Genomic DNA, 27,941 nt, shown 5'->3' on the forward strand with positions numbered 1-27,941 from the left:
AAATTAATTACAAGATAATATTTTCCATTTAATTTTTTCTCCTGATTTCTGTTGTATGTATGAAGAAAGGTATTAATCTGTTTCAAGGGAAGGAAATATGTGAAATAGCAGGAACATAGTAAATACTTAGTTTTTTTATCATAAATATTAATATGCTTAGAAATACATTTGTTAGTAGTAATAAAGAATCACTTTCCTTAAAATATTTACAATTGTGTAGTATTTTATTCTAGCCCCATATGGTACATAGAATATGTATAATTTCCATTTTCCTCTTCTAAAAAGTTACTTTTATTTAGAAATTGTCAGGTACCAAAGCTTGCACAGCTGGTTGAGTGAAATGTTTGTGTTTAGGATCTAGGTTTCTCGCTCATCTTGTAATAGACCTTCTCAGTCAGAAAGCGCTTTGAAATTCCAAGCAAGTTGTGAAGAAAGAGTAATTGGAAATGGCACAAAATGCTAAAGTAGAAGGAAGATTTCAGTGATGTTTAAAGTTAATGGTTTTTGGCTTTCAGGATTTTTTTTCTTCTTAAATTTAAAAGCATCCATTTTGTTTTTGTTGTTTGTAGTAACTTTTCCTTATCACAACGATGGTATTAATTTTAGAAAAAAGAAAAACTAGAATAAATTATTGAAAGTAGAATGCATTTTTCAAGAAAAGCTGAAAGTCAGATTTCTTCTTGACAAAAATTTAAAAACATTTTTTTAATGTTGGCCAAATTGTTTAAAAACCTTCTGTCTAGAGGATAGTTTGGGCTGTTCATTTGCAACAATAATAAATATCTTCTTCCTTGGGACTTTGGTGCTGTTTTCATTTTCTGTTTTGTCCCTAGGTGAGCACATTTTTTCCCACAACATTAATAATGTCTAAATGCTCAGAATTCCCAAAGGCATATTTTTAGCTCTAATGTCTAAATCTTATATCTAACTTCCTGTTTGACATTTTCATTTGTAGGATCCATGACCATGTCAAGTTTAATATGTCCAAAAGGGAATTCTTAAATTTCCTTCTTTTAAAGCAGTAACGAATCATTAAAGATTTTCTCTTGTTAAATACTTGTTTAAAAAAATTCAGTTGTTGATTGTGTACAGCTGTGTAACTGTGTACAGTTACTTTCATTACGAAAGGTTTTTTTAGTAGTTTTTGAAAAAAAAAATTGATTTACCAGAATCATCAAAATGAGATGTTATGATGAAGTCAAAGATTGGTGTTTATTTAATAAGAACAAACCTTAAAAAGTAAAGTTTACCTTCTGTTTAAAGTCCATGCTCTGAAAATATTTAGTTACTTAAGCAACAAGGTTCTTTAAAACAGTAAACAAAGTTGATTTGAAAAGACTGAACATCTTTGATCAGTATTAGTATGAATTGTTCTGAATTTGCTAGATTCTATAATCTGTCTTTCCTTTCCACTCCTTTTTCCTTTTTCCTTTTTCCTTTTTCCTTTCCCTTTCCTTTCTCCCTCCCCTTCCCTCCCCTCCCCTTCCCTCCCTGTCCTTTCCCTCCCCTCTAAACTCTACCCTCAACATGGGGCTCCTGGGGCTCGAAATCATGATGCAGATATCAAGAGTTATATGCTCTACTGACTGAATCAGCCAGGTGCCCCTGCTATTTCTTAAATTAAGGCAGCAGAATCCATATTGGGACTCCTTTTTTAAATCTAGTTTCTGATTTTATAAAATGACCTGCTAAAAAGAATTTCAGTTAACTAAAAGTTCCGTTTAAACTAATTTTTTACTTCAGTGTTGCCTGAATACAGGTATAGGCCTTGGGATTTAATTAGTGATTACTTCCCCCGCCCCCAAGGATAACTATATTACTTTGTGGGAAAAATGCCCATCCGTGTTTGCTAAAGATAAGTTTTAGTTCCAAAGGTATGTGTTATATGTTTTCATTTCTACTAAAACTCCTTTAGCTTTATCACATAGAAAAATTAGTGCTCAGTTGACCTAATGTAGTTGGCTTCAATTAATAAAATCATAATCCTGGAGTTGTTTTAAATGTATGTACATTTTTTTTTTTTTAGTGTTTGTTGAAATTGAGGCAAAATGTACATAACATAGTATCATTTCAGCTATTTTTAAATGTGCAGTACAGTGGGAAGAGGGGGTGGGTGTGTGGGGGGGGAAGGTAGGGGTCCCTGGGTGGCTCAGTTGTTGAGTGTTTAACTCTTGATTTTGGCTCAGGTCATGACTCCAGGGTAGTGGGATTGAGCCCTGCTTTGGGCTCTGTACTGAGTGTGGAGCCTGCTTAAGGGTTCTCTCTCTCCTTCTGCCTCTGCCCCTCCCCCCCTGTTCATGCTCTCTCTCTCAAATAAAAAATTAAAAAGAAAAATAAGTGTACAGTACAGTGGTATTAAGTATGCTCACATTGCGGTGCAGTGATCACCACCACATCTGTCTTCAGAACTTTTTAATCATTCCATATTGAAACTCTATACCCATTAAGCATAATTCTCCATTTGTCCCTCCCTTTCATCCCTGGTAACTTACCATTTCTCTTTCTCTGAATTTTGAGTACTTGGTGTACCTCATAAATGGAATTATCTTGTATTTGTCTTTTGTGGCCAGCATATTTCTCTTACCATAATATTTTCAAAGTTTATTCATGTAGCAAGTGATAGGATTTCCTTTTTTAAAGCTGAAAAATACTCCATTGTATGTAGACATCACATTTGTTTCTCTGTTCATCTGCAATGATATTGGAGTTGTTTCTACCTTTTAAGTGAGAGTAGTGCTCCTAGGAACATAGATGCACAAATGTTTTGTTCAAGTTCCTGCTTGCAATTCTTTTGTGTGTAGACTTAAAAGTGGAATTGTTGAGTCAAATGATGATTTCTCTATTTAATTTTTTGAGTAACCACCATACTTTTCCACAGCAGTTGTACCATTTTACACTGTCAGAAACAGTGCACAAAGTTTATCCACATTCATATTGGTTTTTGTTTTGATAATAGTTATACAAATAGGGTGAAGTGCTATGCCATTGTGGTTTGATTTGCATTTGCCTAATGATTAATGATGAACGTCATTTCATGTGCTTATTAGGTATTTGTGTATCTTCTTTGGAGAAATGTCTATTTAAGTCCTTTGCCTGTTTTTGTTGTTGAGTTTTAGCAGTTCTTTATATATTCTGGATATTAATCTCAGATAATATATAATTTTTTCCTTCCATTTTGTGGGTTGCTGTTTTACTCTGTTGTGACCTTTGACACTTTTTGACATTTGATCATGTATTCATGGATTTGTCTGGGCTCTTTATTCTGTTCTATTGATCTATATGTCTTTATGCCAGTGCCATACTGTATTGATTACTTTAGTTTTACAGAAAATTTTGACATTAGAGAGTGTGAGTCCTCCAACTTGTTCTTCTTTTTCAAGATTAGTTTGGATATTAGGAGACCCTTGAAATTCCATATGAATTTTAGGGTGCCTTTTCATACTTTTGTAAAAAACATCATTGGGGTTTTGCATTGAATTTGTAGCTTACTTTGGGTAATATTGATATGTTAACAACATTAAGTTGTCCAATCTATGAACATAGGGTGTCTTTTTTATTTATTTCTGTAATTTCTTTTATCAGTGTTTTTTCATTTTGAGTATACAAGTCTTTCATGTTGACTAAGTTAATACCTGAGTTAAAAAAAAATTTTGTTGCCATTATATATGGAATTATTTTCTTTTTTCAGACTGTTCATTGTTAATATAGAAATGCAACTTATTTTTCTGTGTTTATTTGTATCCTTTGATGGATTTGTATATTAGTTCAACAGTGTTGTGGAATTTTAAGGGGATTCTACATATAAAATCCTATCATTTGCAAACAAAGATACTTATTTATTTTTCTTGTTTAATTGCTTTGGCTAAAACTTCCATTACATTGTTGAATCTGAGTTGTGAAATCAGTCATCCTTCTCATTCTTGATCTTAGAGGAAAAGCTTTCAATCTTTCACCATTTGAACATTCTGTAAGCTGTGGTATTTTCCTATATGATTTTTATTATGTTGAGATAGTTTCCTTCAATTCCTAGTTGATTGTTTTTATCACAGAGGAGTAATGTATTTTGGCAAATGCTGCTTTTATATCAATTTAGATGGTCATGTGGGTTTTTCTTCATTTTCTTAATGTGGTTTATCACATTGATTTTAGTATGTTGAATCATCCTTGCATTCCAGGAATAAATCCCACTTTGTCATGGTGTATAATCCTTTTAACATGCTACTGAGTTTGGTTTGCTAGTATTTTCTTCAGTATTTTTTGCATCAGTGTTCAAAAGGACTATTAATCTATTGTTTTCTTTTAGTGTCATTGTGTGGTTTCGATACAGGGCAGTACTTACCTCAGAATAAGTTAGGATGTGTTCTGTTCCCTTCAGTTTTGGGGAAGTGTTTGAGAAAGGTTGGTGGTAGTTCTTTAAAATGTTTGGTAGAACTCCCAGTGAAACCATTAAGTCGAGTACTTTTCTTTGGCAAGAGTTTTGTTTTGTTTTGTTTTTTTAATACTAATTCAATCTCCTTACCAGTTACAGATGACTATTCGCCTTTCTGTTGGTTTTTTTTTAATGTTTGTTTATTTTGAGAGAGAGTGGAAGAGCGAGAATCCCAAGCAGGCTCTTTGCTGTTAGCTCAGAGCCTGATGTGTGGGGCTTGATCTCATGAACTGTGAGATCATGACCTGAACCTAAATCAAGAGTCAGACGCTAACCAGTTGAGCCACCTAGGTGCCCCTGTGTAAGTCTTTTAGCTTTATTCTTCAAGGTAGTTTTGACTATTCTTTGTACTTTTGTATTTGCAAGTGAATTTTAGAATAATCATGTTAGTTTCTGCATATAATAAAAGAAAACCTGCTGGCATTTTGAGTAGGATTACATTGAATCTCTAGATTAATTTGGGGAGAATTGACATCTTTATGAAATCGAACCTTCTCAGAATCTGCAAAGATGAATTTGTCTGTTAGTGTATTTTAAATTTCAGGAATCAAGACACTTTTTGTTTTCTGTGGTTTGTTTTAGGTAACTGAAGTAATAGCATCTTTTGTTTTACTTAATTTTTTTGCCAGTGAGAGTGCTTCAGTATAGATGAGAATTTTAACTTTGAAGGAAAGAAAAGAGGAATTGCTGCAGCCATGACCTAAATAGGAAGGAAGGCAATGTATAATGGGATAGATGCCGATAGGTTGATAGTTATGATGGCAGGAATTTGAGGAGCTTCTCTTCTGGTTACTATTTTTTCCATCAGTAGAATAGGTAGCAAAGTCATCAGCTGAAAGTGAGGATGGGTGATGAGTGTTGGAGTTGTGAGGAGAGAGAATGTGGCATAAAATAACCAGAAAATTGGGAAATGGAAAATTGCTAAACTTAAAGTCAGATTAATTATCCTGGTTAGCATGGTGGTTTATTCTCAGCCATATTCAGCTTACATGGGAGCATGTAGTCAAGAGTGAGTTTTTCCAGGAAATGAGTGGAGGGAGGAGGGAGAGCAGGAGCCAAGGGAGTGGGAATAAGGGTATATGAAAATTTAACTGGATAAGGAGGGACATAAACTGGGCGAGGGACACTGAAAAGGTGGGAGGCGTAATAAATTGTAGGACCTAATGGGATCAAAAGATTGTTATAATTAGGTTATTAGGAGTGTTTGAGCTGGGAGTATGAGAGGTAGTAGTTACAGAGTTATATATGCCAGTTTAGTTTGGCATAATTTACTCTCAGATTTTGTTGGTTATTTGCATTAATCTTCATGTGATAAGTATAGGACATGTTAGGAAAAACAAGTTCGTATTTTTTAATCTAAGACTTTTGGGCCCAGATATGTATTCAGTTTCTTTTTTTTCCCTTTATTACTTTTTCCAGGGACTTACCAGTTTTATTGATCCCTCCAAAGAACTAACTTTTGGTTTTGTTGATCTCTGTTGTATGTTTTCTGTTTCATTACTTTATGCTATTTTATTTCTTCATTTGTACTGTTTTGGAGTTTAATTTGTTCTTTTAGTAACTCTTTTGGATGGTTGATTAAAACACTAGTTTTTGGCTTTTCCTCCATATGTGTATTCTAAAGGTACAAATTTCCCTCTTATGTATGGTTGTAGCTGCATTTCCCTAAATTTTGATATGATGTCATTTTTTTAAGAGAATAGTTTTTTGTTTTTAATGTTTATTTATTTTTGAGAGAAAGACAGCATGAGTGGGAGAGAGGCAGAGAGAGAGGGAGACCAAGAATCCAAAGCAGGCTCCAGGCTCTGAGCTGTCAGCACAGAGCCTGATGCGGGGCTCAAACCCACAAGATCGTGAGATCATGACCTGAGCTGAAGTTGGACGCTTAACTGACTGAGTCACCCAGGCACCCCTGGTACATTTTTCATAACTCTTTTGGATTGTTGATTAAAACACTGGTTTTTGGCTTTTCTTCCATATATGTATTCTAAAGGTACAAATTTCCCTCTTATGCATGGTTGTAGATGCATCCCCTAAATTTTGATATGATGTAATTTTTTTAAGAGAATAATTTTTTGTTTTTAATGTTTATTTATTTTTGAGAGAAAGAGCATGAGTGGGAGAGGCGCAGAGAGAGAGGAGACACAGAATCCGAAGTAGGCTCCTGGCTCTGAGCTGTCAGCACAGAGCCCGGAGCAGGGCTCAAACCCATGAACTTCGAGATCATGACTTGAGCCAAAGTCGGCTGCTTAACAAACTGAGCCACCCAGGTGCCCCTGATAAGATGTAATTTTAATAGCATTCCATTCAAAGTATTTTCTAATTTTGACTCATTTCTTCTTTGACCCATGGGGTTATTTGGAAGTTCACTGCTTCATTTCACAATATAAGTGTTTTCAAATTACATTTTTATCAATTCATAGCTTAGTTCATTGGAGGTCAAAAAAACATGTCTGTCCTTTGAAACTTGTTAACAGTGTATGATCCAGATTTGGTTCACTTTTGGTAAATCTGTTTTGCACTTAAAAGGAATATATTTTCTGCTCTTTTTAGGGATAGTGTTCTATATGTCAGGTCGTTAATTGTAAAGTTCAAATATTTTTCTGTTTCTATTTCATCTGGTCTGTTCCTTGTTTTGGTGTGCTTGTTCCATCAGTTACTGAGAAAGCTGTGTTAAAATCAACTTGCTAGAATTGTGGACTTCACTTAGTTTCCTTGATATTGGCTGAAGTTTATTTAGCAAAAGTATGTTTTCACAGCTGCATAATTCAGTGTTTTAACAAACTTACATATGGGAAAAGTCAAAAATGAAATTTCAAATGCAGTTTGTAGAACATTAGAATCATATGTAGCCATTTTTGAAGCATGTGCTGTCAACAGAGGGAATGTGCATCTCTGTTGCTCCTGGCAGTAAGAAAGAGGTTACAATATTAGAAGCCTTTGAACTGTTATCTGCCATATGTGTTTGTCTTTAATAAGTTTCTAATTGCTATTCATATTTGGCCCTTAATTTTGCTTAAATCTGTAGAAAGCGCAAAAATGTTGAGACAGTGTTAAATTGTGGCAAAGGAAACAAAGCCAGTGAGAAAGCTATCTATCGCATATGAAGTCATGTATTTTACACCCTAACTATGATAATTACTGTAGTAAATGGACATTTTCTCTATTTCAGTAAGTTTTAAAAGAGAAATGCTTGGGGATTATGAATTTATATGTAACATAATTTTTCCTATTTAAGATATTGGAAAATAAGCTCCTGGTTAGGGTTTTGTGTAGAATATCTGATTTTCAGGAACAGATTCCTGACTTTAAGTGTTATTAGGTACATTCAAGTTTAAAATTGCTTTCTGGTGAATTGAACATTTATTGTAATGAAGTCCTACTGTATCTCTATCCATGTATTTATTTTATGCATTAAAATCTACTGTGATAAAGTATAGCCACAAAACTTTGTTTTGATTTGTGTTCTACACAGTATATTGTTCTCCATGCTTTGACTTTCATTCTTTCTATATCCTCATTTATTTAAGAGGTAATCATCTATAATCATCATATAATTGGGTTTTGTTTTTTTACATACAATTTGGATTATTAATTCATTTCCCCCCTCTATTAGCTTGTTAGCTTGAGTGAAATTTTACTATTCTTGCAGTGGTTACCCCAGAGATTACCACATGCATCTTTGATTTATTGAAGTCTGAAAAGTAAATAAGTATGTTTTCTGTTTCCCAGTAAATGAAAGGATTCTGGAACACTTTTAACTTTGCTTACTGTCCTTCCCAATTATGTGCTATTGTTCTTGTGTATTGTAATATTTAAAATTCGACAAAGTATTATTTTATTTAGTTATTATTCATTTAGAGTTACATATTCACCCTGTTCATTGTATGTATGTATGTATGTATGTATGTATGTATGTATGTATGTATGTATTTACTTACTTAATTTTTGGTGCAGTATCCAAGCTGTATCTGGGATCTTTTTTTCCTTGTACTTGAAGAAGTCCCTTCAGTGTTTTCTGATGTTAAATTTGTTGTTTCTGTTTGACTGATAATGTCTGTATTTTGCCTTTTTTTTTTTTTTCCCTGAAGAGTATTTTTTGCTAGATCTAGAATTCTACTTTGGGATTTCTCCCATTCCTGGCACTTTGAGAATATCATTCCACTGTATTTGGCTTCCATTACTTACATGAAAAAGTCAACTGTAAATCTTACTATTGCTTTTAAAGTTAATCTTTATTTTATTTTATTTTTTTGGCTACTTTTAAGGTCTCTCTGTGGCTGATCTTTCTTTGTGTGTGTCTCTCTTTCCCTCCACCCATCTTTTTTTCTCTGATATGCCTCAGTTGTGGTTTTCTTTGTATTTGTTTCGCTTGAGTGTTTGTAGATCTTGGATGTTATTGGTAAGTTTTTAACTATATGTCTTTAAATATTTTTTCCCCTTCTGGGACACTAATTACATGTATTTTGGATCCATGTTTTACTGTTTTTTCACACTTCTGTATTTCCCATTTTCATGCCGTTTTGGGCTTCAGTGTAGGTGTTTTCTTCTTTCCTATCTTCTGGATTATTGATTCTTTCTTCAGCTGTATTCTACCTGTTGTTAAACTCATCAATTTTTTTATTTTCTGTCTTCAGTATTGTCCTTTTCAGTTCTATGTTTTCTATGCTTTTAGCACTGTATGGTAATATTCTTTTTTTTTAATTCTTTGAACACATTTACTTATTTTAAAGTTCTTTTCTCATAACACCATTATCTGGATCTACTGTGGGTCTAATTGTATTGCCATTTTAAAATCTTAGTTTTCAGTCAGGTCTTAACTGGTTATTTTTTTACTTTTAGACATATAGAAATCATAAAATCATTTGAATTTCTAGATGATACTATCTTTTTTCCTGGTAAGATTTACTTTTGCTAACATCTTTTCAGAAGATTTAACTGGCATGAGGCTAAGCTAATCACACTACATAGCCCAGATCACCTTAATCTAATCAGTGAATGAGATGATCTGAAGCTATACTGCCCTTGTATGGCCTGGTCTATTTCTAGTTTACCTTTATAGTGAGGGCATAGTCCTTTGGATCCCTCCAGAATCCTGGTGTGTTTACTGGGGCTATTCCTTGGTAGGCCCTAAATCTGTTTTTGTATCCCACCCATAGATCTCTTGAAACCTCTGTTTAGCTTCTCAGCCTCTCAGTCAATGTTCTAAGAATCTGCAAATGACTAGAGGGATATATAGTCTGAAGTCTGGTCTTAACCTATTTCTTCCAGATCTCAACCCTTCAGTTCTGCCTTAAAAGTTCTCCAGTGATTTTAAACAGATTAATTTTCTTCTTTTTTTCTCATTCTTAGAATAAGTTGGTTTGAAGTAACCTACTCAACCATTGTCAAGCTAAATGCTCAGATAATGCAGTGCTGCATATACCTTATAGGCATTAGTGTTGAAATGTAGGAGTATTTATGTTGCCTACTACACTGCAAGTTTTTGTAATGGTAATTGGATGCAGCTTGATCTGTTAGGGAACATGATTTGAATAAGCTGACTTTTATTGGTTTATATTACAGTCTCCTGAGAAAACAAAAACATTCTACAACACAGCTGCTTGTTTGATTGGTTCCCACCAGTGACTTGCCATCCTTCAGTTTCTCTGTTTCCTGCTTCCTCTTGTCATGGGGCTTTTGCACATGCTATTCTCTCTGACTAGTGTGTACACTCTCATACTCAGGTTTGGGTATGAGGCACATTCTCAAGGAAGCCTTCCCTAACTTGTGAATTTAGGTCAGATAAATGAACTTCCTCATTTTGATTTGTACAGATTCATTTATATATAGCTTTGTTAATGTCTGTTTTCCCCTACTAAACTGTGAAATCTGTGAGATCAGAAATCATGCCCCCCCCCCCCACCTTTTTGGACCATTTTACCCTATGTACCTAGTACAGTGTCAGGAAGTACATTTTTTTGCAAGTACATGATCAATTAATAGGTTATCACTTGTTAATAGATGTTCAATCAATGTTTACGTGAATGGAGAAATGAGTATGAGGGAAGATATGTAAGAAATGCCATGCTTGTGGTAATAATGGTACTGATAAGAATTGAAAAACTCATGCTTTTGAGCAAAAGCCAGGTTTAATCAAACATGGATTTGCTGGGCAGTACTATTGAAGTTTTATGGATATACATGCACAGTATTAAAAATACTTTAATAGAATTCCACTGAGCATTTATTATTGTGAATGTTTTAGCATTTGTCTTCCATGCCCTTGTAAATATTTTATTATGTAAGTTTTGGAAACATTAGGTTTTTGACAAAACTATTATTCAGAACATGACAGATTATATCATTGCCAGTCGTTCAGTTACAGAGATAAATGGAATAAAAAAATCCTGTTCTTGAAGGATTCATAGTCTCAGAGGAAAATGGACTTGGAATTTGTCATACACATACCCACAAAGTAAGGTGCTATCGTTTACTCTATCAGGGGGAAATGAATCTTGACTGATTAGAAGGATTTTATTAAATGGCTAAAGGAACAGTATTTCATTTAAGTGGATATTATTATGAAATCGTATAGTGCCTTTGTGGGTTGACAGATAGTAATTTTGGTGGTGGCTAGGACAGTTTGCAAGAATAGTGTGTCAAGGTAGATTGGGGCTACCCAGATCATCCTTTGACATGGAGGCCATCAGAAACTTTCAGGGATTTTCTATAATGTTAAAGAGAAGTTTTGAGCCAGAGTCCCTGAGTTCATATTCCAAGCTCTGCCCTTTACTGTGTGTGACTTTAGAAACATTACTGAGCATCTCTGTGCCTCAATATCCTTATTTATACAATGGAGATGGTAATTGTAACTAAGAAGATTTCAGTTTGGATTGAATGAGTTAAGACATGGCAGGTACTTAGAAAAGTGCCTGGCACATAGAAAAATCCCAGTAAGCATTGGCTCTTGTTGTTGCTATTATTATATGCATTGAGAAAAACTCGAAGGTTATAATTGTACTCTTTTCAGCCAGAGCTAGAGGCACTAAAAGATTCAAGAGATATTTTAGGGGTAAAGTTAACAAAGCTTCAACTTAATTACCAATTTTATATAACCAGGAATTTCAACTAATAATGCTGCCCATGTGCAGCATAGAAGCAGGTTTGAAATTTGTATAACATTTTCATGATTTGCAAACTTATAGAACTTAAATCTTCTAATTTGTGTTTTCTTTTAGATCTTATAGAAAATTTCAGCTGTAGCCCTTGGACTAGAAGCTGAAATAATAGAAGCTGTGTACGATGCATTAGGGTATTGAAGAAAATTAATTTTGAATTAAATATTTGGAATATAAGGAAGGAAAGGTGACTGAAAATGGGGCGGAAGAAAATACAAATCACACGCATAATGGATGAAAGGAACCGGCAGGTAAATGAAAATTTTAACTTATTTATTTAATTGATGTGAATATTTTTTAAAAAGGATCATAGGGTAGATTGGTTTGAATTTTTCTTAAACTTAATTTCAAGTCTAAATATTTTTATTTCCAAACTAAATAAAAAATTTTAATAAACATTTTAGCTTGTCATGTGTCTTAAACTTTTTTTCCTTATTATAGAAATCATAGATGTTAATTATAGAAAACGGGAAAAAGAAGAAAAGCAAGATCACTGTAGTCCCACTGTTACTGTCAATTATGTAGATTTATCATAATATATTTGTTTATGTATTGGTCATTATTATAAATTATCACCTCTATTTTCATAATTAGGTAATACCTAAGTTAACTGTAGTTATCAGTGCATGTGTTTTGGTCAGTTAAATTTTCTGGTTAACCAAGAAATAAAATTCTTTTTCTAACTCATCACAAACATTTCTAAAGCTTTTATGTATTTATCTCAGTTTTAATTGATAAAACATACCAAACCTAATTTTTAGCACCAATGTCAATAAACTCTTACAAGTATTCAGGATAATTATAATAATACTGATATATGAAGTGAAGACCAGAAGTTGTAAGAGTTTAGAGCAGGGATTTGCAAACTATGGACCATGGTCTGGTTGGCTGTTTTGATAAATAAATCATTAGAACACTGCCATGTGCATTTGTTTACCTATTGTCTATGGCTGCTTTCACATTACAACGACATAATTGAGTAGGAGCCCTGGAGACTGCATGGCCCATAGGCCTACAGTCTTTAGTCTCTGGCCTTTAAGAAAAAGTTGCCAAGCCCTTGGTTTAGAAAAAAGAAGGAAAATGGTTTCATAGAATATTGTAAATGAACTAGTATTCAGAGCATATGTAGGAGGGAGAGATGCTGTCTCTGGAAAGGTTGCCTGTCCGGGGAAATGTCTAGAAAAGCTGGTTTCTGGAAGCTTACCAAGAACAGAACAGTATTAAAGACATGTTCTGCAAAGTCTGAGTAGTAATTCACTTGGTAATACAGTTATAATTGTAGACAAAACTCAGCTGAGCTGCTAGTAGAGAAGTTAGTGGAAGTGATTAGAGTTGCCTATAGACCAAATTAAAGAGAACTGTTGTTTCATCTAATGAAGATTCTTTAGCTAAAGGGTAAGGCTCACACAGTATGATTCTTTATGAAGGTTGATAAAATAGGGAAGACTGATAAAATAACCATTCCGTCATTCCAAAGGGATGGTTCTAAGCAAGGTTGCAAGTAAATGTCCCTTCATAAACTTGAAGATTGTGACCTGTAGATGAGGCACATCTCTACACCTTATATTGTGTGTGAAACACACACAATATAAATGTAAAATATGTTTATTAGGGAATAACATAAAAGCAGAAACTGGCAAAGCACATAACATTCCTTAGACTCTCTTTATCCCTTAGAGAGTCGTGTTTAAATTCAGCATAGGTACACTGGATCTACCAGTGGAAAAGACCCCACATGTTTAGAGGAATATGACGAATAGGAAAAGGGGAGCTAGGATTATGTAAGTAACAGTGTAAAGAATTTGTTAATTAAGGAAATGATCTTGTTTAAAAGATGGAGGCTGCCACTATAACTCAGCAACTACAGTTAGCCTATTAATATGTTGAATTTACCTGCTAGGTCATCTTCTTGCCAAGCTGCCAAATGGGGCAAGGGTGTCTGAATGTTTTCTTAGATGATTTTGGCCAAGAATGCAGAAAAGAAACAGAATAGGTAGTTGGGCAATTGATTTTTCAGATTTGATTAGGCATAGACATAATTTATCATTTTGAATTTGTGGATTCTGAGTTAAAAGTTCCATTATTCTCGCATTAAAATGGGGAAAACGTTTCTGTGCAGAAGAGAATTTATGTCATTTATTCATCCACATTTGAATACCTACGGATTTTGGGAGAGACTGTGTTAAGCACTGGGAACTCATTAAAAATATATAGGCAACACAGAAGATTTAACTATATGGCAAACAGAAGGTAAGCTTAGGTGATGGGAGAGTTTATGGAAGGAAGCACCAGCCTCTGGTTGGGGTAGTTCAGGGAGCAGTACAGAAGGAGGTACAGCATATACAGGTTTTAATGATTGGATTTTTTGAGCTAGTAAGATAAAATCACACTTCAAGTCTTTAGAACAGTGAATGAAAAATCTCGGTGGCGACACTATCATGCACTTAAAGAGCTGCTTCACTTCACTTCCACTTGGAAGCTTTCATTCACTTCACTTCCATTTGGGAGTTTCTGGTGAAACCTTGTGTTTGTCCTTCTTGGTGTAATACACTTCTATTTAACAAGTAAACTTTGTATTAAAGTATAAAGAAAAGAACACAAGTCCTAAGTGTGGCTGAGTGAATTATTGCAAAAAGTACATGGCCATGTAGCCAGCATATCCCAGTGCACCACCACCACAGAAATTCTCTTTGTCATGTCTCCCCAAGTCATTACCTCTCTGCCCCACTAACCTAACTTCTGACACATAGATTTATTATGCTTGTTGAGTTTATGTGAGCAGCATGTGTTCCTTTGTGCAACATCATGTTTGTGAAATTAATGTTACTGTTGCATGTCATGTAGATATATTTGGTACATTTTCATTAACAAATAATATTCCATTGTGTGGATAGACCACAACCTATATTCTTATTTTTTCTATTGTAAATGGACTTTGGGGTTGTTTTCTATTTTGAGACTATTATGAAGAGTGCTCTTTTGATTAGTCTTATGTGTGTCTTTGGTACACATGAACATTTGGGTATATTCCGAGATGTACAGGTGAAGTCAGAGTATACCTGTGATCAGCTCTAATAGCAAGAGTTTTCTAAAGTGATTGTGCTGATTTATAATTTACACTAACGGTGTGTGAAAGTTTCAGCTGCTCTAAATCTTCACCAATACTAGTTTTTATCCCTTTCCTTTTAGCTATTATGGTAGGTGAGCAAAAGTAACATTTTAATTTTAAGTTTCTGTGATTTTTGATGAAGTTGATCACTTTTTCATATTTTTTATGAAAAGATGTTTACTGTTTACTTCATTTTTTCCCCCTAGTGGGCTACCTGACTATATTTTTCTTATTAATTAGTATACATTCTGTGTATAATATGATGTGAACGTTTTGTTCATTATGTACATTACAAGTAACTTCTCTCATACCGTGGCTTGCCTTTTCACTTTTTCATTTTTCTTTTAATGTTGTCCAGTTTGCCTTCCTTTTTTTCCTTTATGGTTAATGCTGTTTGTGTTATGTTGAAGAAATATTTACTTATCACAAGGCCATGATGATTTTCTTCCTATGCTTTTTTCTGTTTTTTACCTTTCATGTTTTGGATCTGTTACCCATTTGGAATTTATTTTTGTGTGTGATTTGAAGTTTGGGGGTCAAGATTTGTTTTCCTGATGGATATTCAGCTGACCCAGTACAGTTTATTGCAAAAACCATCTTTTCTTCACTGCTTGCCTTTGTCATGAATCAAGTAATCATACACATGTGGGGCTGTTTCTTTGGAGAAATATCTATTCAAATCTTTGCCCAATTTGCTTTTTATGGAGTTATATCATCTTCGTTCTGAAAAGCTGTTTTCATTGGTTATAGATTTCTAGGTGGACAGTTAATAGTCTCTTGATACTTTAAAGCAATTGTCTTTTAACTTCTATCACTTACATCAATTTCTTTGGAGAGACCAGCTTTCAGTAACCAACCCCCCCCCCCCCACTTTTTTCAAGATAATGCATTTTCCCCCCCTCTGGTTACTTTTAAGATTTTTACTTTTTCATGGGTAGTAAATTTTTTATTGTGCTGTCTTCAAATATTTTTTGTGCTGGATTCTTTCCTCCTCTGGGATTCCAGTTACATGTAACTTAGTCCTTTTGACTATGTCTCATATATTTCTTATGCTTTTTTTCTCCTAGAATTCTTACTCTTTTTCTCTGTCCTTCCCCCTGAGTGTCTTGTAGCGAATGGCCTGTTTTGTAGTAATCTGTTTTCTGTGCTCTAGTAATCTTTTACTTAGTTTTTTTAAAAATTAGCTATTAAAACACCTAGTAACAATTTCTAGTATTATGTTTTCAATTATAGAATTTCTTTTTGTTTTTCTTTTTACAGATTTCAGGTCTCTGGTGAAATGGCCCATCTTTTCATGTATTTTATCCAGTTTCCACTATTTTTTGGAAAATACTAATCATAGAGTTTTTTTGTCTGCTAATTCCTATATCTGGATTACCTGTAGCATCATATGTGATCCCCTTTTCTGTTTGTTTTCAAATATATGGTCATTTTTTCTGACATGTCTTAATGGTTTTTTATGAGCTATTAGACACTGTATATGAAAGATATAGATATTCATTATTATGGTACTTTCCTGCAGAAATGATTTAACCTTCCCTCTTACCATTGAAATTAGGTACTGAGTATCTTAGACCAACTAGAGATTGACCTGAGTGGAAGCTAGGCTGCAGTTTTGATGAAGCTTTTGGTTGCCCTTAAAGGAGGCTACTTTTGGGAGTAGTCTTTCAAAGCTTTCAACATTGATACCAGTGTGTTCTTGGGGCCCAGTCCTTGGAGCATTTCTTAAATTTCTTGTTTTCTCAGCATTGGAAGATTACAGAAAACTCCTCTCTACTTTTTTGAGGCTTTCTGCTTTTCTTTTTAACCTCCTACCCCATGCAGCCTCAGAGTGACCACCTCAGCTTCTACTCCTCCCTTCTCACTAGTTTATTGACCCCTGGAGTCTTCAGTTTTGTGTTTTCAAAACCTAGGACAAAAGCTCTGTATCAGAGCTCTGTATCCACTGTGCAAACAAAGGCTGGAAGCTTAGTTGCGCTGTACCCAGCATCTGTAAAGGCCGGTAGGGGAAAAGCTGCCACAGAACACCGTTTTACATCAGGCAGGTTCTCACCCCTCTAGAATCTTGGCATCGTAAATCCTTCTTCCTTCAGCAGCTTTCCAGGGTCTTTAAACAGATCTCTTTTGTATTTTATTTTGTTTATCTGGTGGATCTCAGTGAGTTCTTTGGTCTTCTACCAGTTGCTCCATCTTACCTAAAAGCAGATTTGTCAATTTCTTTCTGTATTTTATTAGTTTAATATGTACTGTTTTATATATTTTGAGACATTTCATTAGGCTCATACATATTTAGAATTGTTCTACCTTCTTGGTCAATTTTTCAATATATTCTCAATATATTCTCTATGGTCAATGTTTCAATATATTCTCAATGTATTGTCTATTCTCAGTGAGGCATGCTCATCTTAAATCTACGTTGTTTTACGTTAATATAGCTACACCTTTCTTTTAGTTAATATTTTCTTGATATGGTCTAGTTCTCTGCATCTGCTTTCAGCCTTACTGTGTCCTTATGCTTTATCTATATATTTTATAAGTAGCATATGGCTGGATTTTTTTAAATCTAGTCTGATCATATTTCTTGACTTGCCAGTGTACTTGGATTTTATTCTTTGGTATTGTTTGTATATGTAGACTATTTTATACCATGTTAACTGACTTTAATTTGTCAGAGGGCCTCAGGCATCAAAAATGTCACCATCATATCACTCCTTGTATCCTTCAAGAACTCCTCAGAGTACAGCTTTACACTGAGTCCCCCAAGGAACAGAACATTGGAAGAAGATCTACTTTCTCTAGATGGAAATCTACGAACCCTGCAGGTTTTGATTAAGAATGGTTGGGAAATCAGTGCCAAAAGTTAGTCCATTCCTGCCTGTGTTTTTTTGACTCTCCTCTTAAACAGTGCTTCTGTGATGCTCTGATGTTACTCTAGAGGATATTTGTTTGCACCAGCACTACTGCCAATCCCTGTTATGAAGTGGCAGGCATTGAGTGTCCCAGGAACGAAGAGGAGAGTTACAAGGCTGAACCACAGCTGTTCTTTTTAAAATTTGTCTTCTTATAACCCTACCGGGGGTTTCTTATTCAGGGTACTGGCCTCCACACATGACATTCCTGCACCCTACCCCCCCCCCCCCCCAGCCACCAAGTACATATTCCAGCATAATATGGGGTTTCTGACACTTTTCTCCACTATTCCTTACGATTCATAATACTTTTAGTTCCACTGGGTTAATTCCGACGGAGGTAGATCCTGTATCAACGTGTTCTCAGAAATCTGAATTGGCAGTTTTTTATATTGTTAAAATTAGTAGTTGTATTCTGTTCTGTAATCCTAATTTCCACAGTTATTTAATTGTAGTTCTAAATAGAAAGGATTCATTGATTATCACTGGTCCTTTACTGTGGCTTTTGCATTCTTTTGTTGTTTTAATCTGTTTCCTGGTTTATGGATTCATTCAGAGAATTTTTTAGCACCACTCAGTGCCATGTGGCATTTTAGAAGCTGAGTATGCAGCATTGAACAAAACTGAAAAAAATCCAGTGTCTTTCAATTTATATTTTACTTAGATGACTAGACTTTTTCAGCAAGTAGTTCTATTTTGTTTTTTCTTCCAAGAAGAGCTTATGGGTGCTATACTTCCTGAGTACTTTTATGTTGAGAGTGTTTGTTGCTTTATACTTGAAATATGACTTGGGTAGGTATAATGAATTCTAGGACCCCATTGCTTTTCCCTAGAACATTGCAGAGATGATTTCAAGGTATTCAGCTTTGAGCTTTGCCAGTATCAGACTGAGTATGTATTTCTCTTCTCCTAACAAGTGACTTGACATTTAGTAACTTAACCAAAATATGCCATGAGTTTTGATTATTTATCGTTTGTGTGTGCATGGAAATTATGTGCCTTTTCAATATTTTGGTTGTTTTGTTTTCTTTCATTTGGTATGGCTATACTTTTTTTTGTTTTGTTTTTTTGGAGAGAGCTCAGGGGCTAGAAGAGGCAGGGGAGAGGGTGGTGTGGAGAGGGAGGGAGAGTATATATCTTAAGCAGGCACCACGTTCAGTGAGGAGCCTGATGTGGGGCTTAATCCTATGACCCTGGGATCATGACCTCAGCCAAAACCAAGAGTCAGATGCTTAATAGACTAATCCATCCAGTAGTGAATCACTACAGTTCCGTATATTACTCAGTACTAATCAAGAAAAGTGTACTCTTATCTTTTTTTTAAATTTTTTTAATGTTTATTTATTTTTGAGGAGAGAGAGACAGATTGTGAGCATAGGAGGGGTAGAGAGAGAAGGAGACACAGGATCTGAAGCAGGCTCCAGGCTCTGAGCTGTCGGCACAGAGCCTGATGTGGGGCTCGAACTTACAAACCGTGAGATCGTGACCTGAGCCAAAGTTGGACGCTTAACCGACTGAGCCACCCAGGTGCTCCAAAGTGTACTATTATCTTAATCCCTTTCACCTGTTTCACTCATTCCGTGCCCCTCCCCAGTCCCCGCTGGTAACCACCTCCCCGCTGGTGACCATCTGTTCTCTATAGTTAAGAGCCTGTTTTTTGGTTTGTCTCTCTTTTTTTCCTTTGTTGTTTTTTGTTGTTGTTGTTGTTGTTAAATTTTTTCTTTGTTAAATTCTACATGTGAATGAAATCATATGGTATTTGTCTTTCCCTGACTGGCTTATTTCGTTTAGAAATATACTTTCTAGATCCATCCACATTGTTGCAAATGGCCAGATTTCATTCTTTTTTCATGGCAGAATAATATTCCATTGTATACATATACCAAACCTTCTTTATCCATTCATCAGTCACTTGGGCTGCTTCCATAGTTTGTAAATATTGCTGCAGTAAACATAGGAGTGCATATATCCCTTCCCCTTTGAATTAGTGTTTTTGTATTCTTTGGGTAAATACACCAATAGTGTGATTATTGTATTTTAGGGTAGTTCTGTTTTTAGTTTTCTGAGGACCCTCCATACTGTCTTCCACAGTGACTGCACCAGTTTGTATTCCCACCAAGAGTGCATGAGGGTTCTTTATTTCCCCCCATGTTCTTGCCAATGCTTGTTGTTTCTTGCATTTTTTATTTTAGCCATTTTGATATCTGTGAGGTGATTATCTTATGGTGATTTTGATTTGCATTTCCCTGATGATGAGTGATGTTGAGCATCTTTTCACGTGTCTGTTGCCATCTGAATGTGTTCTTTGGAGAAATGTTTGTTCATGTCTTTCACCTATTTTTTAATTGGAGTATTTGTTTTTTGGGTGTTGAGTTGTAAAAGTTCTTTGTATATTTTGGATATTAACCCTTTATCGGATATGTCATTTGCAAATATCTCCTCCCATTTGGTAGGTTGTCTTTTAGTTTTGTCAGTTGCTTCCTTTGCTATGCAGAAAGTTTTTATTTCTTCCAATAGTCCCAATATTTATTTTTCCCAATATGTCCCAATAGTTTATTTTTGCTTTTATTTCTCTTGCCTCAGGAGACATATTTAGAAGGATGTTGCTATGACCAGTGTCAGAGAAAGGCACATGCAAAAGAATGAAACTGGACCACTTTCTTAGACCATACACACACAAAAAAACTCAAAATGGATTAAGGACCTAAATGTGAGATGTGAAACCATAAAAATCCTAGAAGAGAGCACAGGCAGTAATTTCTCTAACATGGTTTTATTTTTAAACAAATATTTTTTCTTTTCCAATTGTTCTGTGCTTTTTTAGTATTTACTATCTGTTGACCATATCCAACATCTTTATTCATTTTAATGTCTTATTTCTGTTTCAATTCTTTGAATTTCCTTACTGTGGTTTTTATCTGTCATGATTTTTTTTTCCCCTGATCTTTTCTGAGTGATACTGGCTTACTTTTTAGGTCATTATGCTATCTCTTACCTTTAGCAATGATCTTAGGTACAAACTAGCAAAGGAGACTTCTCTCTCTCTTTTTTTTTTTTTTTTTTTGTTTGGTTTTACATCCCCTAATATTCTGTACTTAAAACAGGGTCTTTATTGGTTTTCTTCCCCCACTTCTTTCAAGATCTTACCTCACTTTTGAATCTTACAGCACTAATCAAAGGATCTTTGGCTAGACCTTCACAGGGCTGTGACATTGTTACTTTTGTGAAGAATCTCATTTGTATTTAAATTTCTCCAGTTTGGCAGATAAAAATTTATGCTTTGGAGGCCTTACTTTTTCCTTAAAGAAAACCCATAGTTGGTTGGTCGGTCATTCATTCATTCATTCATTCATTCATTCATGTTTTTAGTGACTTACAAGAGGAGTAAACATGGTTTCATTCTCCATTTCGAATTGAAAATAAATATTTCTCTTGAACTTAAAATAACAAATTTGTCCTTTTAATGAAATTTCGATCTTCAGCTTAAAAATAGCACTTGTCTTGGAATAATAAATTAAATATTAAATTGTAATTAGGTAGTCTGTATTCTCTAAGTAGCTGAATTTTAGGTTATGTTACCTGCTTCATGTGAAATTTATGAGCTGAAATGTAGCTGTATTGCCACATTACTAATTAACAGTATACTTACTAGGAGACTGATACTCACTTTTAGATGTGTTGTAAAGCTGAATTGAGAAGGAAAATCCCTGCATGACAACCAAAAACTTGTAACTGCAAACTCTAAAGTAGGGGCAAAATATATTTTCTTGCTTTGTATCTTGTTATTTTGGTATAATTTAATCTCCTAGGCAGAATGGTTTTACCTTAAAAAGTAATCAGTATCCTTTCCTTCTTTTTCCTGTTTTCTCCCACTGAATTCCATTTTCTTTTTGTTAGCTCCCAAAATCTATTTGTAAAAACAAATATTTCAATAGATGTTGAGATTTTTTTTATCCAACTTGTAATTTGTGTTTCATGCTGAGAATTTGAAAATATCAAATGTAGGCCAGTATTCAAAAATAGTTCATAAAAATTATTTTGGATATGTGGTACAACTTTCATATAAATAAGTACCACACAGGCTGGATTGTTTTGGCTAATTAAATTTTCTAGTCAAATGAAAGTTTTAATAAAAAAAACTTCCAGGGCTCAGTCTGTTGAACTCAGGTTGGACTTGGCTCAGGTCATGATCACATGGTTTATGGGTTTGGGCCCTGTGTTGGGTTCTGTGCTGACATCTGAGAGCCTGGGGCCTGCCTCATATTCTGTGTCTCCCTTTCTCTCTGCCCCTCCCTCGCTCATGCTCTCTCAAAAATGAATAAACGTTAAAAAAAATTCAAATTAAAAAAACTTTTTCTCAACCCTGATTTCATTCAGCTCACTAGCAAACAGGATATTTCTGTGGTTATGTCGTATGTGGTGCTTTGTGCTTTGTATACTGAAAAATACAAAGGAAATACAAGGTTTTAAGAATTTTAAGGAGATTAGATCTCTATAAAATTAGGAGAGTAAAGTAGTTAAATACTAAGACGTGTAGATAGAAAATTCATTTGATGTTCCCAAAAGGAAGAAAACAGACACCTTGCCTAAATTTAATGAAAACTTTTATACTACATTTTAATTTTTTCATGCTACATAAGAAATGAAATTTATTGAAAAATAAGGAACATCTTTGAATTGTACAGTGAAATGCATTTTCATTGTTGCTTCTCTTTTACATGTATACATTATAGCTGTAATGTAATAGTGTAGTCAATTAATTTTATGCCTGTGAAAAAAGTTTGTGGTGGAAACAATTACTTTCCATTGTGTTAGAGATCCTCAGCTTCTTCACTACCTGTTGTAATGATTGATTCTAAGTCTAGATCAATGATTAGACAAAGTTCATAGGACAAAAAACATATCATAGGTATTGATGAAGAGAGAAAATTGTTTCACAATTCTAAAGACTATTTAAAGGTACCCTTATGGACTTTTGTTTTTTTTTACCCATTTTTAAAATAAACTTTTTTTAGAGCAATTTTAGATTTACAGAAAAATTGAACAGAAAGTAGAGAGTTTGCATATACTTTGTGTTCCCGCAAGTATACAGCCTCGCCCCCTCCCCGCCCTCAACATCCCACATCAGCATATGGTACATTTGTTAAATCGTTAAACCTTCACTGACACACCATCATTGCCCAAGATCCATGGGTTTAACTTTAAGGTTCACTCTCGGTGTTGTACACTCTTGTACGGTCTGTGGGGTTTTGATGAATGTATAATGGCATGCATCCACCTTTATAATATCATACAGAATAGTTTCACTGTTTTAAAAATCTTCTACAGAACTCAACATGTTCATCCCTTCCTCCTGCTAACCCCTGAAAACTACTCATCTCTTTAATGACCATAGTTTTGCCTTTTCCAGAATTTCATATAGTTCAAATCATGTGGTATGTAGGCTTTTCAAATTGTCTTCTTCCATTAATAATGATACATTTAAGGTTCCTGTGTGTCATTTCTTGGCTTGATTCTAAGGACTGAATAATATTCCATTGTCTAGATGTACCACAGTTTGTTAATCCATTCATCTAATGAAGGACATTTTGGCTGCTTCCACCTTTTTGCAATTACGAATTAAAAGTTGCTATAAACATCCATTTGTAGGTTTTCATATGGGCAGAAGTTTTTCAACTCATTTGGGTAAATACCAGAGTGAGATTTTTGGGTTGTATGGTAAGAGTATGTTTAGTTGTGTAAGAAACTGGCAGTCTGTTCTCCAAAGTGGCTCTACCATTTTGTTTTCCCACCATCAGTGACTGAGTGTTCCTATTTTGCCGCATCTTTGCCAGAGTTTAGTGTTGTTGGTGTTATTGATTATCAGCATTTTAGTAAGGCATGTTGTAGTATCTCATTGTTAAATTTGCAGTTCCTTAATGCCATGTGATATTGAGCATCTTTTCATATGCTTTTATACCATCTGTATGATCCTTTTCATTTAGGTATCTATTCATGTCTTTTGCTCATTTTTAAATTGGGTTATTTAAAAAAAATTTTTTTTTAACGTTTATTCAGTTTTGAGAGACAGAGACAGAGCACAAGTGGGGGAGGGGCAGAGAAAGAGGAAGACACAGAATATGAAGCAGGCTCAGGCTCTGAGCTGTCAGCACAGAACCCAACAGGGGCTTGAACTCCAGAACAGCAAGATCATGACGTGAGCTAAAGTTGGCTGCTTAACCAACTGAGCCATCCAGGCACCCCTAAATTGGGTTGTTTTTAAATGTTGAACCACCCATGTATACCTGGGCTAAATCCCACATGGATGTGATACATAGTTACATTCTATTTGTTAATATTTTGTGGAGTGTTTTTATATCTGTGGTTCATAAGAGCTGTTGGCCTGTAGTTTTATTTTCTTGTAATGTCTGTCTGTTTTGGTATTAGAGTAGTCTTGGCCTCATAGAATAGGTTAGGAAGTGTTCCCTCTGCTTCTGTCTTCTGGAAGAGATTGTAAAGTATTGGTATGATTCCTTAAATGTTTAGTAGAATTCACCAGTGAATCCAGCTTAGCCTGACTAGAGGCTTATCAATTCTATTGATTTCTCCCCCACCCCTCTGCCAAAGAATCATGGTTAGATTCTGTTGATTTTTTTTTTCCCCTCTTGATTTATTTTCAAGTTAATTGATTTCTGCTCCAATTTTTATTATTTCTTTTGCTTTCTTTGGATTTAATTTACTCGCTTTTCTAATTTCTTAAGGTGGTAGCTTACATTATTGATTTTAGATCTTTCTTCTTTCATAGTTTATGGATCTAATACTAAGAATTTCCCTCTAAGCACTGCTTTCACTGCATCCCAAAACTTAAGTTGTGTTTTCATTTTCATTTACTTCAAAATAGCTTTTAATTTCTCTTGAGATTTCTTCTTTGACCTATGTGTTATTTAAAATTACGCTGCTTAATCTGTAAGTATTTGGGGATTTTCCAGCCAGCTTTTAGTTACTGATTTGTTATTTCATTGTCATCTGAGAATATATAACGTGTGATTTCTATTCTTGTAACTTTGTTAAGGTGTTTTATGGCCCACAATGCGGTCTATCTTAGTGAATATTCCATGTGAGTTTGAGAGTAATTATATTGTTATTGGATGAAGTTGATGTCCATTATATTCAATTGATTGATGATGCTGTTGAGTTCAGTTATGTTCTTACTGATTTTTTGTCTGTTGGAACTGATATCCAACATTTCTGATAGTGATGTGTTGAAGTTTCCTCCTATGATACTAAATTTATATTTCCTTGAAGTTTTATCATTTTGCCTCATATATCCTGATGCTTTGTTGTTAGGATTGTATGCTTTAAGGATTGTTTTGTTTTCTGGAGAATTGACTCCTTTATCATTGGTTAGCCTTTATTTATTTTTGATAATTTCCCTTGTTCTGAGATCTGCTCTGATGGAAATTAATGTAGCTGTTAGTTTTGATTGGTACTAGCAAAGTATATCTTCCTTTATTTTTAATCTATATATGTCTTTTATTGAAAGTGGGTTTTTTTTGTAGACAGCATGTAATTACTGTTTTTGATACATTGACAATCTGTTTTTTAGCTGGTGTATTTAGACCATTGACTTTTAAAGTGATTGTTGATGTAGTTGGATTAATAACTACCACATATGTGTTCTACTAGTTGACTTTGCTCTTTGTTCCTATTTTGTTTACACTCTTTGCTTTTTGTGTTTTGGGTTTTTTTTCGTTTGTTTTTTTTTTGTTTGTTTTTTGGTTTTTTGTTTTGTTTGTTTTTTTTTGAGAGAGAGAGAGCATGAGCGAATAGGGGAGGGCAGAGGGAGAGGGAGAAAGAGAACCTTAAGTAGGCTCCATGCCCAGTACAGAGAGGCCTGACTCAGGGCTCAGTCTCACATGAGGTTATGACCTAAGCTGAAACCAAGAGGTGGACACTTAACCAACTGAGCCACCCAGGCGCCCCTTTGTGGTTTCAATTAAGTATTTTATAAGCTTCCATTTTGCTTTCTTTGAACTTAGCAAATCAGTTATACTTTTCTTTCTTTCTTTTTTTTTTTTTTTTTTTGTAGTTGCCCTAGAGTTTGCAATATAAATTTGCAACTAATCCAAATCTACTTCAGGTTAACACTTCACAGGTATAGCTTCACATGTGGGTAGTACAGTGACCTTATAATAACAAGTATTCCTAATTCCTCCTTTCCATTCCTCATGTCATTGCTATAATTCATTCCACAATAATCATCTAATACATTGTTGCTATTATTTTGAACAAACTTATGTTAGGTCAATTAAGAATAACAAAAGTAAAAGTTTTTAATTTATCTTCCCTTATTCCTTCTTTGATATTCTTTATGTAGATTGACATTTCTGATTATAGGGTACTCCTTCTCTTTGAAGAATTTCTTTTAACATTTCATGTAAGGCAGAGCTACAGACAGTGAGTTCCCTCAATTTTTTTTTTTTTTTTGGTCTGAGAAAGTCTTTATTTCTTTTAAAGTATAATTTCTCAAGATACAGAATTTGGGGTTGGTAGGGTTTTTTTCCCCTTACCACAGTATATATCACTTCATTGTCTTATCCCTTACATTGTTTCTGAGGAGAAATCGGATGTAATTCTTATATTTGTGCTTCTGTAGGTAAGGTGTTTTTTTCCTCTGGCTTCTTTCAAGACTATTTATTTTTGATTTTCTGTAGTTTATATATAATATACCTACATGTAGTTTTGGGGGGTTTATGTAGGTTGTTTTGGGGGCTGTGTGGCATTTCTTCCTGGATCTGTGGTTTGCTGTGTGACATTAATTTGGGGGAAATTCTTGGATGTTATTGCTTCAGATATTGCTTTCTTTCTCTTTCTACCCCTTCTGGTATTCACGTTACACATATATATTTTAGTTGTGCCATAGTTCTGAGATATCCTGTTCTTTTTTTTTTTAGCCTTTGGTTTGTTTGATTTTCACTTTTGGAAGTTTCTGTAGACTTATCTGCAAACTTAGAGATACTTTCTTTAATCAATTTCCAGCCTGCTAATGAACCCGTTGAAAATATTCTTCATTTCTGTTAGTGTTTTTTGTCGTCATCATCGTGTAAAAAAAAAATGTTTTTCAGAATTTCCATCTTTCTAGTTACATTACCCACACATTCTTGCATAATGTCTACTTTTTCCATTAGAGTACTTTCCTTGGCCTGTTGATCATAGTTATTTTGTATTGCTAGTCTGATAATCCCAATATTCTTGCTATATCTGAATGCTTCTGATGTTTGCCCTGTCTCTTCAGACTATTTTTTGCCATTTAGTATGCCTTGTAATCTTTTGTTGAAGCTAGACATTATGTACTGGGTAAAAGGAATTATAGTAAAAAGGCCTTTAGTAATGTAGTGAGATATGGGGAGAGGGGAAGTGTTCTGTAGTCTTACGATTAGGTCAGTCTTCTAGTGAACCTGTGCCTGTGGACTCTGAACTTTATAAGTGTTTCTCAGTCCCTGCACCCCATCTTTAGGTGGGATAGAATGGATTGACTATTTCCCTTTGCTCACATTAAAGGCTAGAGAGAATTGGAGTTGGATATTTCTTTTTCCCCCAGGTCAGTTGGATTCTGATAATACCCTTGTAAGTTAGGCTCTGATAAAATATTTTGTCTTGAAGGGAGGCCTCTGAAGAATAGAATGTTCTGGCATATTTCAAAATGGCTACTTTTTCCACTCCCTGCTGGAAGCACAAGGGGATTTTTCTCTGATCTTTACTGTGAGAACCTAATAAGTGTAAAATCCACAAAAGTGTATGCATGCCCCCCTAAGCCTAGACCCCACCTGGAGTTTTTTTGTTTTTAAAAAAATTTTTTTAATGTTTATTTATTTTTGAGAAAGAGAAACAGTGCGAGCAAGGGAGGGGCAGAGAGAGAGGGAGACACAGAAGCAGGCTCGAGGCTCAGAGCTGTCAGCACAGAGCCTGATGTGGGGCTCAAACTCATGAACTGTGAGACCATGACCTGAGCCAAAGTTGGATGCTTAACTGACTGAGCCACCCAGGCACCCCATCCCTGCCTGGATTTTTTAACTTTTATGTTTGTCTACACTGAGCCTCCAGCAATACATCAATTATAGTTCACGTTTTCCTACCTTGGTACTGGTTTTTGTGAAGGTTTCTTGTGTGGCTCTGGCAGTTTATGACTTTCAGTGTCTGCCTGTCTGTCTCCAGTTTGGGGGGCACAAGTTGCTCTGTGACCCCAATTCTCTGAGGGATCTAAGAAGAGTTGTTGATTTTCAGTTTATTCAGTTTGTTCACACAAATAACACAGAGACTAAATAACGTGCTACTAAACAATGAATAGGTCAACA

General features: G+C 34.7%; 1 protein-coding gene across 7 annotated transcripts in view; it reads left to right on the forward strand.

Annotated features, from left to right (window-relative positions):
• Nucleotides 1-27,941, forward strand: part of MEF2A (myocyte enhancer factor 2A) — a 162,193-nt gene that overhangs the window by 58,823 nt on the left and 75,429 nt on the right. For 6 of the 7 annotated variants that reach the window (XM_053223624.1, XM_027067947.2, XM_027067949.2 and 3 more), the window contains one exon: nucleotides 11,650-11,840. The exons of the other annotated variant lie outside the window; for it this stretch is intronic. In XM_053223624.1, the coding sequence (XP_053079599.1) occupies nucleotides 11,787-11,840 (54 nt within the window). In that variant the 5' untranslated portion in view covers nucleotides 11,650-11,786. The remainder of the gene's footprint in view (nucleotides 1-11,649; nucleotides 11,841-27,941) is intronic. 7 annotated transcript variants of the gene reach the window in all.

The sequence above is a fragment of the Acinonyx jubatus genome, chromosome B3, assembly GCF_027475565.1.
Source record: "Acinonyx jubatus isolate Ajub_Pintada_27869175 chromosome B3, VMU_Ajub_asm_v1.0, whole genome shotgun sequence".
NCBI classification, from domain to species: Eukaryota; Metazoa; Chordata; class Mammalia; order Carnivora; family Felidae; genus Acinonyx; species Acinonyx jubatus.